General features: G+C 52.4%; 2 protein-coding genes across 2 annotated transcripts; both read right to left on the bottom strand.

Moving 5' to 3' along the window:
* Positions 1-2,540: 2,540 nt before the first annotated feature.
* chatb (choline O-acetyltransferase b) lies at positions 2,541-9,871 on the bottom strand. Its single transcript, XM_019883503.1, has 15 exons — positions 9,449-9,871; positions 8,872-8,957; positions 7,746-7,937; positions 6,487-6,605; positions 5,597-5,650; positions 5,332-5,512; positions 4,648-4,825; positions 4,409-4,578; positions 4,233-4,333; positions 4,030-4,158; positions 3,841-3,963; positions 3,625-3,766; positions 3,447-3,509; positions 3,114-3,251; positions 2,541-3,004 (listed from the first exon to the last, which is right to left on the bottom strand). Exons 2-15 carry the CDS (start codon positions 8,911-8,913, stop codon positions 2,759-2,761), a joined length of 1,878 nt encoding a protein of 625 aa, XP_019739062.1. The 5' UTR covers positions 8,914-8,957; positions 9,449-9,871; the 3' UTR covers positions 2,541-2,758.
* A 674-nt stretch (positions 9,872-10,545) lies between these two features.
* On the bottom strand, positions 10,546-12,326 carry slc18a3b (solute carrier family 18 member 3b). Its single transcript, XM_019883515.1, has one exon. It carries the CDS (start codon positions 12,225-12,227, stop codon positions 10,587-10,589), a length of 1,641 nt encoding a protein of 546 aa, XP_019739074.1. The 5' UTR covers positions 12,228-12,326; the 3' UTR covers positions 10,546-10,586.
* Between the last annotated feature and the right edge of the window lie 12 nt (positions 12,327-12,338).

The following is a 12,338-nucleotide window of genomic DNA, read 5'->3' as shown; positions in this document are numbered from 1 at the left end:
CCCCCCATCCTTTGCGGCTTGTTGAGATGCATATTTGGCAAATTCCAGTTCTGTCCATTTCAAGGTATTTCAGTGACCATGTTGGGGTTTGCGTCTCATGCAAGGCCGCCATTCATTTTGGCCGCGTATTCCTTTTCTGCAACCTCTTTAGGAGGTTGAAGCGCAGTCCTTTTTTCCTGGACGCAAACAGGTCTCGAGGGGGCCTTTTCAGTCAATAGTGGTCAGCGTTCAAGGCTCCAGCTGCACCGCTTGGCGTCCAGGGTCTCCAGGTGGGCATCCGCCATTGATCCGGACGTCAAGCGCCACTGCCCCGTTGTCACCGTTGGCAGCGTTGGCTTTTGAGGAGCTGGGCCGACGCTCTTGTCAATAAACTCAAAAGGTGCACGGCCGGCCAATGTTTACCCCTCAGGTCCCTTCAACATAATGACGCTCGGACCGGACGAGACGCCCAAGGCTCAATCAACAATTTGTTGGCGACTAAAAGAGGAAGTCCACCCGAAGCAAACGTCGACCGCGGAAGTCATTCAAGCCGAGGATCTTTTTTTGATGCCTTCTTTTCTGTGGGAGGTTTTCTGCATGAACAGACATGAAGTCTTTCTTTTGCACCCCCCCCACGGAAGCCGAGGGCGCTGTCACGGCCCCTTCCCAAGCAAGCGCTGGGAAATAGGCGCTTGAATGCTCGCCAAGTGTACGATGGAGTCATTTGTCCTCTGCGAAATGCAACGGCGTCTTCGAAGCGTTGGACTGTGCGTTGTGCTCGCTCTCTCATCTGAGCATGCAAATCAGATCGGTGGGTGGCAGCGGCGCACTGATGAATTGGGTACTTTGATGCAAATCCACTTTCAACCAACCCGCTTTTGGTGTTTGTTTTCTGGCTTGAGTGATGAAACCGCGGCGTGCGCTGTGATGATGACAACAATTAACACGCCGAGTCGTTGAATTAATCCGTTGGGATGACGGAACCTGAAGGTTGCGGACTTTTTGGGAGTCGAGCCGTTCGGCAATTAAAATTGAGTTTCTCCCGAGCGTCCGGGCTGCGAGCGGACAACGCGGTGCATACTCTTCCCGTTGGATTTGCATCGTGATCATCCCGGGGATTTATCTTTGCGGTCGAATTTTTGTTTTGCCTTCTTTTAGCAGTGTTGTGAAACCCTAACCTTGCAGCGTTTGGTGTCGGCTCTGCTCATTGGAAGGTAGAATGGAGTCGTCCCGTGTAGTTGACCATATCATTATTCTTTATTTGTCCACAATGGGGGAATTCCAGTTGTAGAAGAGTGCACGCGGGCGACAAGGCTGCAAAAGTTGGCGACAAGACACAATGCACCTTGCTCACAGATAATTGTATATTTATTGTCTGGCTAAAATATTCACGTGTTCTGTCACATTTTCTGAGATAACATTGAAGGAATGACTCCTGACCTGTCACTGCACATTGGTCACTGACTCGATCTAGTGCTCTGTTCCTATACGTTGCAACATCAAACTTTTCGATTGTTATTTTCTCGATGCACTACACAGCAACACAAACAGTACATTCTTTAGTTTTCGTCGCTTCGAATAAAGCAGCACATGTAAAACTCCCTATATGTTTACGCGGTGCAGCTGGAAGATATTGTAAAGTACATTTTGCATCACTTAAGGCGCCATTTTTTTTTTTCCTGCATACTCTTACAAGAATATATTTTGTTGCACATGACAAACTTTAGCTCCTCTATTGGAATCAGCATGCCTTTTAGTTTTCTCAGATTTCCATTGATTGTAGATGATTGTTATTTATATACTATTGTATGCACAAAATCGAAGTCCATTTTATGTATATGAGTGTATGACGTCGACGGGATGACAACACGACTACATCGAACAATTTTACCATTGACTCAGATCATTTAAAACGATCAGAACGACCTGTGCCCATATTACTCAAACAACTCCGATGAAAAGAGTGCGCGTGATCGCTTCCTCTCACTCAAAATCGCTCGCGCATGTACTGTCCTCTCATTGCACATTGGTTATTGCACATGGAGCCAACGTTATAATAGTTAGCTCGACCCAAAAAAATAAAAAGTGATTCCCTGTACACACGGACACAGTGGTTTGCCTCCTTCGGCGCACCCCATAGGTCTTGCTTTCAAGTATTATTGCTCGAGTGGAGGACACGCCGCTCAAGAGTCCACGCTGACACTCATTGATATTCTATCGGCTACATTTGGGGGGAAAGCGTGTGCGGCTTCATCTGCACACGGCGTCTTTGGCAACCTTAGTATCGGCAGCATCGCGTTGACGCCGGCAAGCGAAGTCCGTCACGTTTAAAACGGAACAAAGTAAACCAAGGGAATGGCGCTCGCGAAACCGATGGCTTTCGGCTATTCACGTCACAAAGTGTGAGTGGCGGGGCGCGCGCGCGGCGCCTGAAACAGCAGCAATGGCCACCGCTACTGTACATACAACACGACTATGCTAAGACTGTGGCTGGACAATCCACCAGAGTAAGTCAAGTCAGTCACTGATCGAGGAGAGCATGGCTTGCGTTTCCTAAAGGCTGCCGACTGCTTCATCTGCCAAGTCGAGCAGTCAAAAAAAAACATACTGTCATTCTGTGGTGATGTTCGTGCTTTGCATTTTGGGGTGAAATGAGCTCGATTGCACAGAAAACAAAGATCCATCCTGACATGGCTAAAATGTGTTTGTTTTTTTTTTTTGTTTGTTTTTTTAGACATCACAGGAGTGACATAACCACGTCCCCCATCCGCGAGGCTTGCTACCCTCCCTGGCCGCCGGCCGCCATCTTGGTGGCAGCGGCGGTTGCGGAAGCATCGCACAGGTCCCTGATTTCCAGCAGGCCCTCGTTCAGGGCTTTGACAAAAACAGCCGAGCTGGTTTGCGTGCTCTCCCAGAAACTGGACACGCAGAAGACGATGTGGTCCGGCTGTGGGTTGTAGCAGGCGCCGTAGCCGTTGTGCACCACCGGACCGTAACAACAGAACATTTCCACCGCGGTTGGGACCTGAAGACCGACCACAGGAGACCAGACGGGTAAGTGAAGCGCTTGCGTTGACGTACGCTCGACCCTTGATATTCCACCTCATTTCTTGGACGCAAAGAGATAACTCTACCTGACTGGTGGACAGGATGAATCGGTTACTAGCCAGGTACGTTTCGTCGCAAAAGATCTCTGGACGCTCCATGTTGAGTTCCTTGGCGCTCTTCAGCAGTCCCAGGAGATGATTGTCGATTGCCATTCCTGTAATCGCCTTAACAACAGATTGTGACGTTTCAAATCAAGGCATAGTCTTCGGTAGCAATCTGGAACCCGAGATTTCTCTTTTTCCTGGCGTCACTCCATGAAGGCAGCGTTCGGAACTCCGTGCCGAGATTCCGAACGCAGCCTGTGATTTCGTGACAGTTTTGCAACTGGTCATGGTTAGCCGAAGCGTTGTCTCACTTACTGCAATTGTGTAATTGGTCTGGGCACTTAGTGCATCCCTCAGTCGTTTCATTTTTTCAGTTTCCTGCGAGGAAATCGGGAAAACAAAGACCAGTCACGGGTATCTTCTCATCGCTTTGGTTGGCTGTGAAGAGAGGGCTTGATGAGCAAACATCTGGGAGGAAAAAAAAGGGGCTCACCGTGTGAGGGCTCCTCTCGTCCGTCATGGACTTGACAAAAGCCAAAGCTTCAACAGTTGCCGAGCGAATGTTATCCACCCGGCCGTCCCGGAAACGCCTGATGGAGGCGCTCTCGTAGGTGGAAACCAGCTTTCCGCTGCACCTGAGCACAAGATGCGCGCAGCCATCGCAATGTCGGCGTCACGGCGGCGGATAATCCCGCTGGGAATTCCTTACTTGAAAAATGCAAGCTGGAGGGCCACTTGTACAAATGCGTCCGGACTCATTTTTTGCTTCTTGATAAATTCTTTTCCGTAACCTTTGAAGGTGAAAACGTCCATGTCCAGGTTCTTCACCAGCCTGGAGGAAAACCACAAGACGCGCTGTGCCAAACCTGTGGATGCAGAAGCTTCACCGAGACGTTACCTCTGCATTCGCTCTCTGGATCCCACAAAGAGTCCCTGGATTTGGGCGTTACATTTCCATAGGAGTCTTCTTGGGGCCGGAAGCTTTCGGCCACTGGCTGGCTTCACAGCCTCTGTGGCGGTCCCGGCTCTGTTGACGAGAGCGAAACCTCGATTTCTTCTCCAGATTTGGCGCAGTAGCGATATTTCACTGCGGCCGCTTACATGTGTTTAATCAGGTGCTCTGAACATTGCACCAGAACGACCCCCTCAAAGGCGGAATGCTCGCACACCACTCCGCATATTCCGTCCATTCCTACGACAAACTACGATGCGGGGGACAGCCTTGAGCCCAGCTTGTAAATGACGTCGGCGGACGGCGCGGGTGTCGTTGGCCTGACCTGCATTGACTTGTCATACCAGCGGTTGGCGCCGTTCTTTTCCCACCCGCCGCCGTGCAGCATCAGCAGGGCCCGCTCGGTGTCCGTGGCCTTGGTCCCACTGGCCTCATCCAGACATAACACGCACAGGCAGCTTTCTATCAGGGCCAGAGAGTCCATGTTGGTTTGATCTGGAAGAGAAACGTGTCGGTTATCGCGTGTCTCAATGGCGCTTCACGAGCGGGGGGGGCGATGTGCACCTTTTGCCAGAATGTCCCGGGCTCGTGCCCATTCCGTTCGGCCATCCGATGTCAAGAGACCGAAAGGCGGAAACCTCTCTTGGGCGTTCCCCGCCATTGACGCGGTTTTCTCCAGTTGGGATAAGATCTCCGCCTCGCTCAGCGGCTTGCTGTCAGTGACGACATCCAGTGCGAAAAACTGCCACCGGAAACATGGACGACAGAAATCAAGCCGTTGTTAGCCATCTCACTCCATTTGTCGCTCCAAAAGCCCAAAACTGATTCTGAGGAGAAATTTGCTCTCATCTCAAAGCGTCAGGGCCCCCCAACTTTACGAGGGAAAACCGGCTGACTCGCTACAATTTGTCGAGAAAGGCTCACTTCCCCCACTCACAAGCGGGAATCGAAATTCGCTTAATGGCGCCCATTTAACACGAGGAACAACGTTGAGGGTGTAATCAATTAATTAGCTCTGTAGCCAGCCATGACGCACCAACATTGTGTTCCTTTTGAAAGATTATTCTCAATCATTCAACCTCCCCGGGGGGGTCGGTTGATCTGTTGTGTACAAGAGCCTCCTCCCGTCTCTCCGTTGTGTTCGGGCGTTCCGACGTCGGGGTTTTACGTGTGCGTGCGCGTCGATGCATCCCAGGGTCGCGCCGTTTGTCTCGCGCGAACTGGAGCCGTGAATGTTGGCGCCCTGACCTGGTTCTTGCACGCCACGATGATGTGCTCCGATGCCGCGGAGGCCGCGTTCGCGCGGACCGCCAGCGCGTCCGTCTTAAGGCCCGGGTAGCGGTACGAGGTAAACAGGCGGCAGTACTGCTTCATGCACAGAGGGGTCCCGGCCAGCTGGCCTCGGGCGAACTCTACAGGGAGCGCCCGCCTGAGAGAGGGAGAGAGAGAGAGTAGCGAGCGCTCGTCTTGAGGCCGTCTCGATCGTTTCCTCGCAGCGTTTTGGGTGACTCACGTATCAATGAGGGCCTTGTACTCCAACACGCCTCCGACGAGGCGTGCAGCATATCTGAAATGAGTCCGAATGAGAGCGTTTAGGGTTCTGGCCAGCAGTCATGATGCCAGCGAGGTGCACTGCCGCCTCTTTAAGGGCCGCCGGTAATCACGTTAGTGCAAATTAGCGGGCTACGCAGAGAGAGCGCGCGCGTGCTCATCTGCGTTGATGCGAGTGGGCGACACAGGCAACCGGGGGAAACACGCGGCCTTGTCAGCCACCATCCCGCAAGCCATTCGTCTTCGCTGTGATTGCGTTCCGAAGACAGATCGGTGTGAAGGGGGGCGTCCGCTGAGCACCACACCCCTCAATGAGGCCTGACCGGCGGGCTCGATGGGGAGCTTAGCTGCGTCACTCCCAATTAAATGAGCGTCTGCGGCGGTGGATGGTACCGGCCGCTCGCGGTGCTCTGGAAATATTCACTTAGTGCATCAAAGCTGTCGAAAGTGAATGTCGCTCTGTCCATGGGCGAGCCTTTTGTCGACCGAATGGGGTTTTCCATTGCTCGGGCTTTGAAATCCACACTCGGCTCTTGCTGCCGCACATGATTTGGGACCTCGTTCTCCACAGTTTGTTGTCGCCCGTGTGCACAATGTCCTCCTCTACTCCGAAGTGTCAAATGGACCTTATCCCTCAAACGGCGCCCGAGTGCTCTCGCCGAATTTGCCCCCTAAGCCGATGACAAAGAACACCGTTTTGTATACTGTGCCAGGTCGCAGGTTTCGAGCTCTAACTTGCTTGTTTTTTGTGTGTGTAACGATGGCGACGGATTGCCAAGAGTATTGTCTTTTTGGATGTTTTGAAAGTGGCTTTATGGGGGCAAAAAGTGGAAACAAAGCTGCGTCGCCTACCTCAAAGCATCCTTCTGATCTTTAAACGTCTGCTTAGGAAACACCATGGCGGGACTGGAGTTGACCGGCAGGGCCAACCTGTTGCTCAGGTACATGTCCTCCAGCCAGTAGTCATACACCTGCGGGATTTAAAAAAAAAAATGGAAAAGATGATGGGGGGGACTTGAGGGATTACGTTCAGAGTGGAAGTTAAAGTGCAGTGGAGTAAAAAGCCCATTACGGGGCATTTCTGCTGGATGTGAAAAGAGCGTGGGTGCTGCTGCCCGGCCAGAGTAGGCGCCATGATGGATATCTTTGAGCTGGCTGAGTTGCGACCTGTCACCCGGAGTCTCTTAAGAGATATCGAGGCAGCAACAGCAAATAAATTGTACTTACTTGTCCTTTTTCAGTCTCATTACATGTATCTCTCATTTTGGGCCACAATTAGGGAGAGCGTGTTCAACTCATGGATGCAAAATTAGCCCCTGGCTCATCTACGAAATGGAGAGCTTCAAAACGGAGGCCGGCTGCTACGGACGAACGCAAAGGTGAACGTAACTCTTCAGCGGATGCCGAAATACAAAATAAAACCGTTACGGTGAGAGTCCATCTCTGTCAGTGGTTCATTTTTCAGATGAAATGTTTCTTGTGTTTTCAGGACCGAAAAGTCAAGCATCAAAGGGTACAAAAACCGCTCATTTCAACATAACACCGGTGGCCGGTGGACCCCAAAAGGTATGATAAGGTCCACGTTTTCCCAAGGTCACAACTAGGCCACGTGCATCTTCTGAAGCAGTTCACAATCAATATTCATCCAAAAGTCTCACTCCCCCCAATAGACAAAAAAAAAAAAAAAAACTGAGCATTTTTAATGCAATCCGTCATTCTCATCATAATTATGATAGGAATCCGTGTGTCGAATGCTACAAAATGCGTTTGGCCACTTGACGTTGGCTCCTTGCGACCATCCAATCAGGGGATGGGAAAATACCGACGTTAGTGGAGAGCCATCTTGGGAGGACACATTTGAAATCTGTCGAGAGCCAATGTGACGGGTTCTGAACACATCGAGGCTGAAATCTGATTGGACAAAAATCCTCAGATCTAAATAGAGCGAACATGATTGATGTTGAAGATTTCATCTTTTTTAAGTACACCCCGAGTAAGTGGCCGTCATGATGTGACTGTATCGTTAAACCAAAAAAAAAAGAAAAACGGGCAAAACCCATCAAAGCTCTCCATTGTGATTTCTCCATTTTGTCCCATCCCTCATTGCATACCCAATTTTCCGTCTTGTCCCTCCTCTCCAGGAGCTTCTTCTGCAGAACTTGGCCAAGGCCGCCGGGCGCTCCGAACTTCTCCACGATGGCCTCGGTCTTGCGGAACTGCTCGTCCTTTACCAGATGCCGGACGCACTTGAGGTAGGTGTCCAGCGTTTGCTTCAGGGGGGGCACGGGAACCTTGGGCAAGCCCTGATCAAAATAGTACGGGAAAGCGCCGCCGCTTTGATGACAGTCGAACAGCTGCGCAATGTCATCACCCTCTCAGACCCTTCTTGTAGCGAGTCTTCATTACTGAGACGGATGAGGAAGAGAGGCGCGGTTTACGCCTTCATTATTAGACAGTTAATAATTCATTCTTAATGCCTCAAGGCCGATTAGGCGATAAATTCCGACACCCTATAGGGAATACGAATATGGTCTTTTAAAAAAAAAAAAAAACAGCTAAATGCAAATGAATGATCTTTTCTGTCTGATGTTTGATCATTTGCATGCGGTTGCCGTGGGCGACCAGCTGTTAAGGCTGACCCTTGCGTTGAAATCCTCAAGTTAAATTGGTGCTTTCTCCCCCCCCGCCCCCACTTATTAACCAAGCAACCAGCATGAGAAACCAGCATGAGAGTGCGCGAGACGACCACTGGTCAAATCATTAGGTACACCTGCACCCTCCAAAACAAGAAGTCTGCCTTTCCAAAGATAATAAGGCTTAGTTGGAATGTTTTCAAGGTATGATTTTGTTTCTTAGCAATAGTTTATTTTGCGCGAGAAAGATGTTTTCGAGAGAGAGAAAGAGAGAGAATTAAATTGAACTTATTTTATATGGGGAAAAATAAAAGCACATTTTCAATTGCCCTGCTTGTCGTTATCCGTTGCAGGCTTCGACAGCAGAACGAAGTGACTGTACATTGCAAACAAATCATTTTGGGGCCAATTAAAGTGAAAGTGAGCCGTTCCCAATGAGCTCTCTACACATGCTTGTCGGGAATGACTGCATGAGACTGTGCAGGTGTACTTATTATTCGTGGGATAGGTTGCAGGTGCTCTCCCGAGCGCTGACGTTTCTGCGGCATGCGACACGTGAAACTTAAAATGGAAAAAGGAATCCAATTGTCCAATTGAAGCATACCTGCGGGCCCGCTGTGGCCGCGTCGCTCTCCAAACGAGACATCTTCGACCGTCAGGAGCGGTCGGGGCAAACGTTGAGGCCGTCGGCTGCGCGCGGCGTGCAAAGGCAAAAAGAGAGTAACATGTCGAAAGATGGTGACAACATGCACCTTTGGTTCATCTTCATTCGGGCATTTTGCATGCAGTCATCATCTCTCCCTCTCGCTCTGATTTGACTTTTCTTGGATTTTTTTTTTTTTTTTTTTTGGCAACAATGAGATGCATGTTGATGACATAATGGCAAAATGGCAGCTTCCTTCTAGTTTCTCACGACAAATAAATGCACTTGAAAAGGAAATCGTTTGCATGCGCCATCCACTTTCTTTCCTTTAGAGCGTTGCCAGAAAACCTTCGGATCGGGGGTCATAGATGGCCCACAAGAGTGTTTAATCGGGCCCATCATGCAAATTCGATAGTCATCCAAAGAAATGTCGTTGAGGGGGGTCGGGGGGGGACAACTTAAAAATGGTACTTTATAAAACTGAAATGGGGGGGGGGGATGCAATCATTTCTCCGAACATAATTAAAAGTGACCATACCTGTTCAGGGGAGTGAGATCAGCGAGACCCTCGCATCCATGCCACCGTATCCCATATCAAGACAAGTCCCCGGCTTGGAAGTGGAGGGAGATGAGGAGGAGAGGGGCAAAAGTGGGGCGGGTGGACCCGGGCTTCTCCGCGTCCTTGTGCACGCCGGCCCTGTGAGGCTCCACGTGGAAAAAGACGCCGAAGGAAGGTGTGCCGCAGGACTCCACCTATACCCTCTCTCCACCCTCCGTACCGGAGGCATGAAACTCCTCCCATCGAAATCTATTTGTGAGGCAGATTATCTTAGCCCCCACCATCCCAAACTCATCCCCCTCCTCAGCATCCGACGGTTAAATTCTCATTTAATACGAGGTACGATCGCCGCACCCTTTTGCTTGTGCCATGCGATATGTGTTCATTAAAAAAAAAAAGGAAACAAAATGACATCGGAAGTTACATTGCACAAATGTTATCTTCTGCACGCCTCCACCTCTCATTAAAAATGGGTTAGCGACCAAGCAATGTATACGCAAAGTTTTCCCATGTGCATCTTTCGTTGAGATAAGGCTACTAAACCGATTGGATCCAAAAATTACCCAACTATGAATCGATAAGAAAAGACGCCACAGCTGGTCTCACACATCCAAACAGATTTATTAAACCCACAGTCAATAAATGAACACACAGATGTACTTGTCTTCAGGAGATCTGACTCGTCTTGACAAAATGCTCCAGACTGACACACACACACACACACACATACTCACAGCCACTTGAGCTTTTGTTTTTTTGTGCTCGTGTATTTTTTTTTTTTTTGTACCTTGTGCATCTCGTTTTATCCACATTTGTGCAAATCCAGTTGTGCTGATACATTGAATTTCCCAACGACAAGGAAGAAATGAAATGAAAAATGAAATCTCACCAACAATGTACGAAAATCGGACCCTTTCGAGTAAAAACAAAAACACATAAAAATAGATCGGCTTTTTTTTTTTGTGCTCGTGGACGTGTGCTGTTTATATTTGGTCCCACAATTAGCAATAGTCCCCCCCCCACAGAATCAAACCGAATGAAATTACATATATTGCACATGACTTTGACTGAGACACGGGGAAGCCGGGGGGGGGGGTGCGGCTAAGCTCATCCCGCCTCAAGTGAACTCGGCGCCCGACGACTCGTCGGACTGCGAGCGCTGCGCTTTGGAGGCGTCGAAGCCGTTCTCGTCCACCGGCAGGCAGTTGGCCGCCGGGCCGCGGCCCCCCTCGTCGCCGCCGCCCCTTTTCTTCTTGCGCTTCTGGTTCTTGCTCTTGCCGGCCCGCCTCTCCTCCAGGCGGATGGCGTCGTACAGCCCCTGCGGAGCCTCCTCCAGCAGGGTGTCCCTCTCCGAGTAGGACGGCCTCATCTGGCAGACGTTGCGCAGCAGGAGCAGCGCGGGCGCGTACAGCACGTTGACCAGGCCCATGCCCAGGTTGAGCTGGACAAAGCCCAGGTTGTGCACGATCTGGCCCGCCACCACGGGGCCCATGGCGTACGCCACCGAGTAGGAGATGTCCGCGATGGCGTACACGCTGCCGTAGACGGAGACGTGGCGCACGTCCACCAGGAAGGCGAGCGTGGGCAGCAGCGCCGTGTCCACCAGCGCGATGCCGAAGCAGATGCCGCACAGCGGGGCCACGAGCTCGCCGAAGCTCTTGCAGGCCGGCACCGTGCACGAGCTGGCGCCGATGATGACCATGCCCAGCGCGCCGTAGAACCACTGCAGGTTGGGGTGACGCGCCGCCAGCCGCACGGTGACGTAGACGCCCAGGACGTGCGGGAAGAAGGCGGGCAGCCACGTCAGGCCCATCTGCCACTGCGTCGAGTGCATGGTGCTCTCCATCCAGTTGGCGATGGTGGGCTCCAGGAAGGCCAGCGGGATGTTGCACACCGTCAGCGCGCCGGCCACCACCGCGATGTACGGGTCGACCATGAGCCGGTAGATGGGCGTGCCCGCCGGCATGTTCTCTCGAGTCCTGTTGGAGAAGGGCCGCAGGACGGTGAGGAAGAGGAAGCCGTCCGCCAGGCACACGAAGGCGAGCACCAGGAAGGGCACCCGCTTGCCGGCGAACTCGTACAGGACCCCGCCGAAGGGAGGCGCCACCAGGCTGCCGAAGGAGATGAAGGCCAGCGCGATGCCCAGCGCCCGGCTGCGCTCGGCCTCCTCCGTGTACTTGTCGGCGATCATGGCCAGGCCCGACGTGTCCGCGAACGCCGAGCCCAGGCCCTGCAAGCTCCTGGCGGCGAACAGCGTGGCGTAGTTCTCGCCGAAGGCGAAGATGCACGTGGAGAGGAACATGACCGTCAGCCCGATGAGCAGCGGGATGTCGTAGCCCACCCGGTCGATGAAGGTGCCGCTCAGGGGGTTGACCAGCAGCTGCAGGATGGCTTTGGACGCGAACAGGACCCCGATTTGCACGTCCAGGTTCCCGGACCTGCCCCGAGCGCCGCCGCCCGTGCCGTTGCCGCTGCCGCTGCCGTAGCCGTACGCGCTGCCGTTGGGCTGCGGCGCGCCGCCGGCGCGCTCCGCCTGCTCGTTCTCCAGGTCGGCCAGGTAGTCCGGGATGATGGGCACGATCACCATGTAAAGCATGTTGTCCAGCAGCAGCGCCACGCACACGATCACCAGGATGACGCGCCGCTGCTGCTGCGGGTCCCGCATGGCCGTGCCCAGCTGCTTGGTGCGCGCGCCCATCTCGGACAGCTTGACCGCGGCCGACCTGGCCAGCCCGGACGATCCGCCCTCGGCGTTCATCGCGACGTGCCGCTTTCTTCGACTCTTGGTCTCAAACTGTGCGCGAGTCTCTCATCGGCGCGCTACGTACGCCGAGCCCCCCTCGCCTGTGCGTCAAAGGGGAGGAAATTT

Source organism: Hippocampus comes, unplaced genomic scaffold (assembly GCF_001891065.2).
Source record: "Hippocampus comes isolate QL1 unplaced genomic scaffold, H_comes_QL1_v1.1 scaffold367, whole genome shotgun sequence".
Taxonomy (NCBI): domain Eukaryota; kingdom Metazoa; phylum Chordata; class Actinopteri; order Syngnathiformes; family Syngnathidae; genus Hippocampus; species Hippocampus comes.
This window is presented reverse-complemented; position numbering and strand designations above follow the sequence as displayed.

What these genes read in the sequence shown, in the direction of transcription:
- chatb (XM_019883503.1), bottom strand. Translation starts at nt 8,913, where the DNA reads ATGTCTCGTTTGGAGAGCGACGCGGCCACAGCGGGCCCGCAG. An exon ending in CCGGGACATTCTGGCAAAAG is followed by an intron (nt 4,579 to 4,647) that starts GTGCACATCGCC and finishes TTTCTCTTCCAG; the next exon opens with ATCAAACCAACATGGACTCT. An exon ending in GAGCACCTGATTAAACACAT is followed by an intron (nt 4,159 to 4,232) that starts GTAAGCGGCCGC and finishes TCTCGTCAACAG; the next exon opens with AGCCGGGACCGCCACAGAGG.
- slc18a3b (XM_019883515.1), bottom strand. Translation starts at nt 12,227, where the DNA reads ATGAACGCCGAGGGCGGATCGTCCGGGCTGGCCAGGTCGGCCGCGGTC.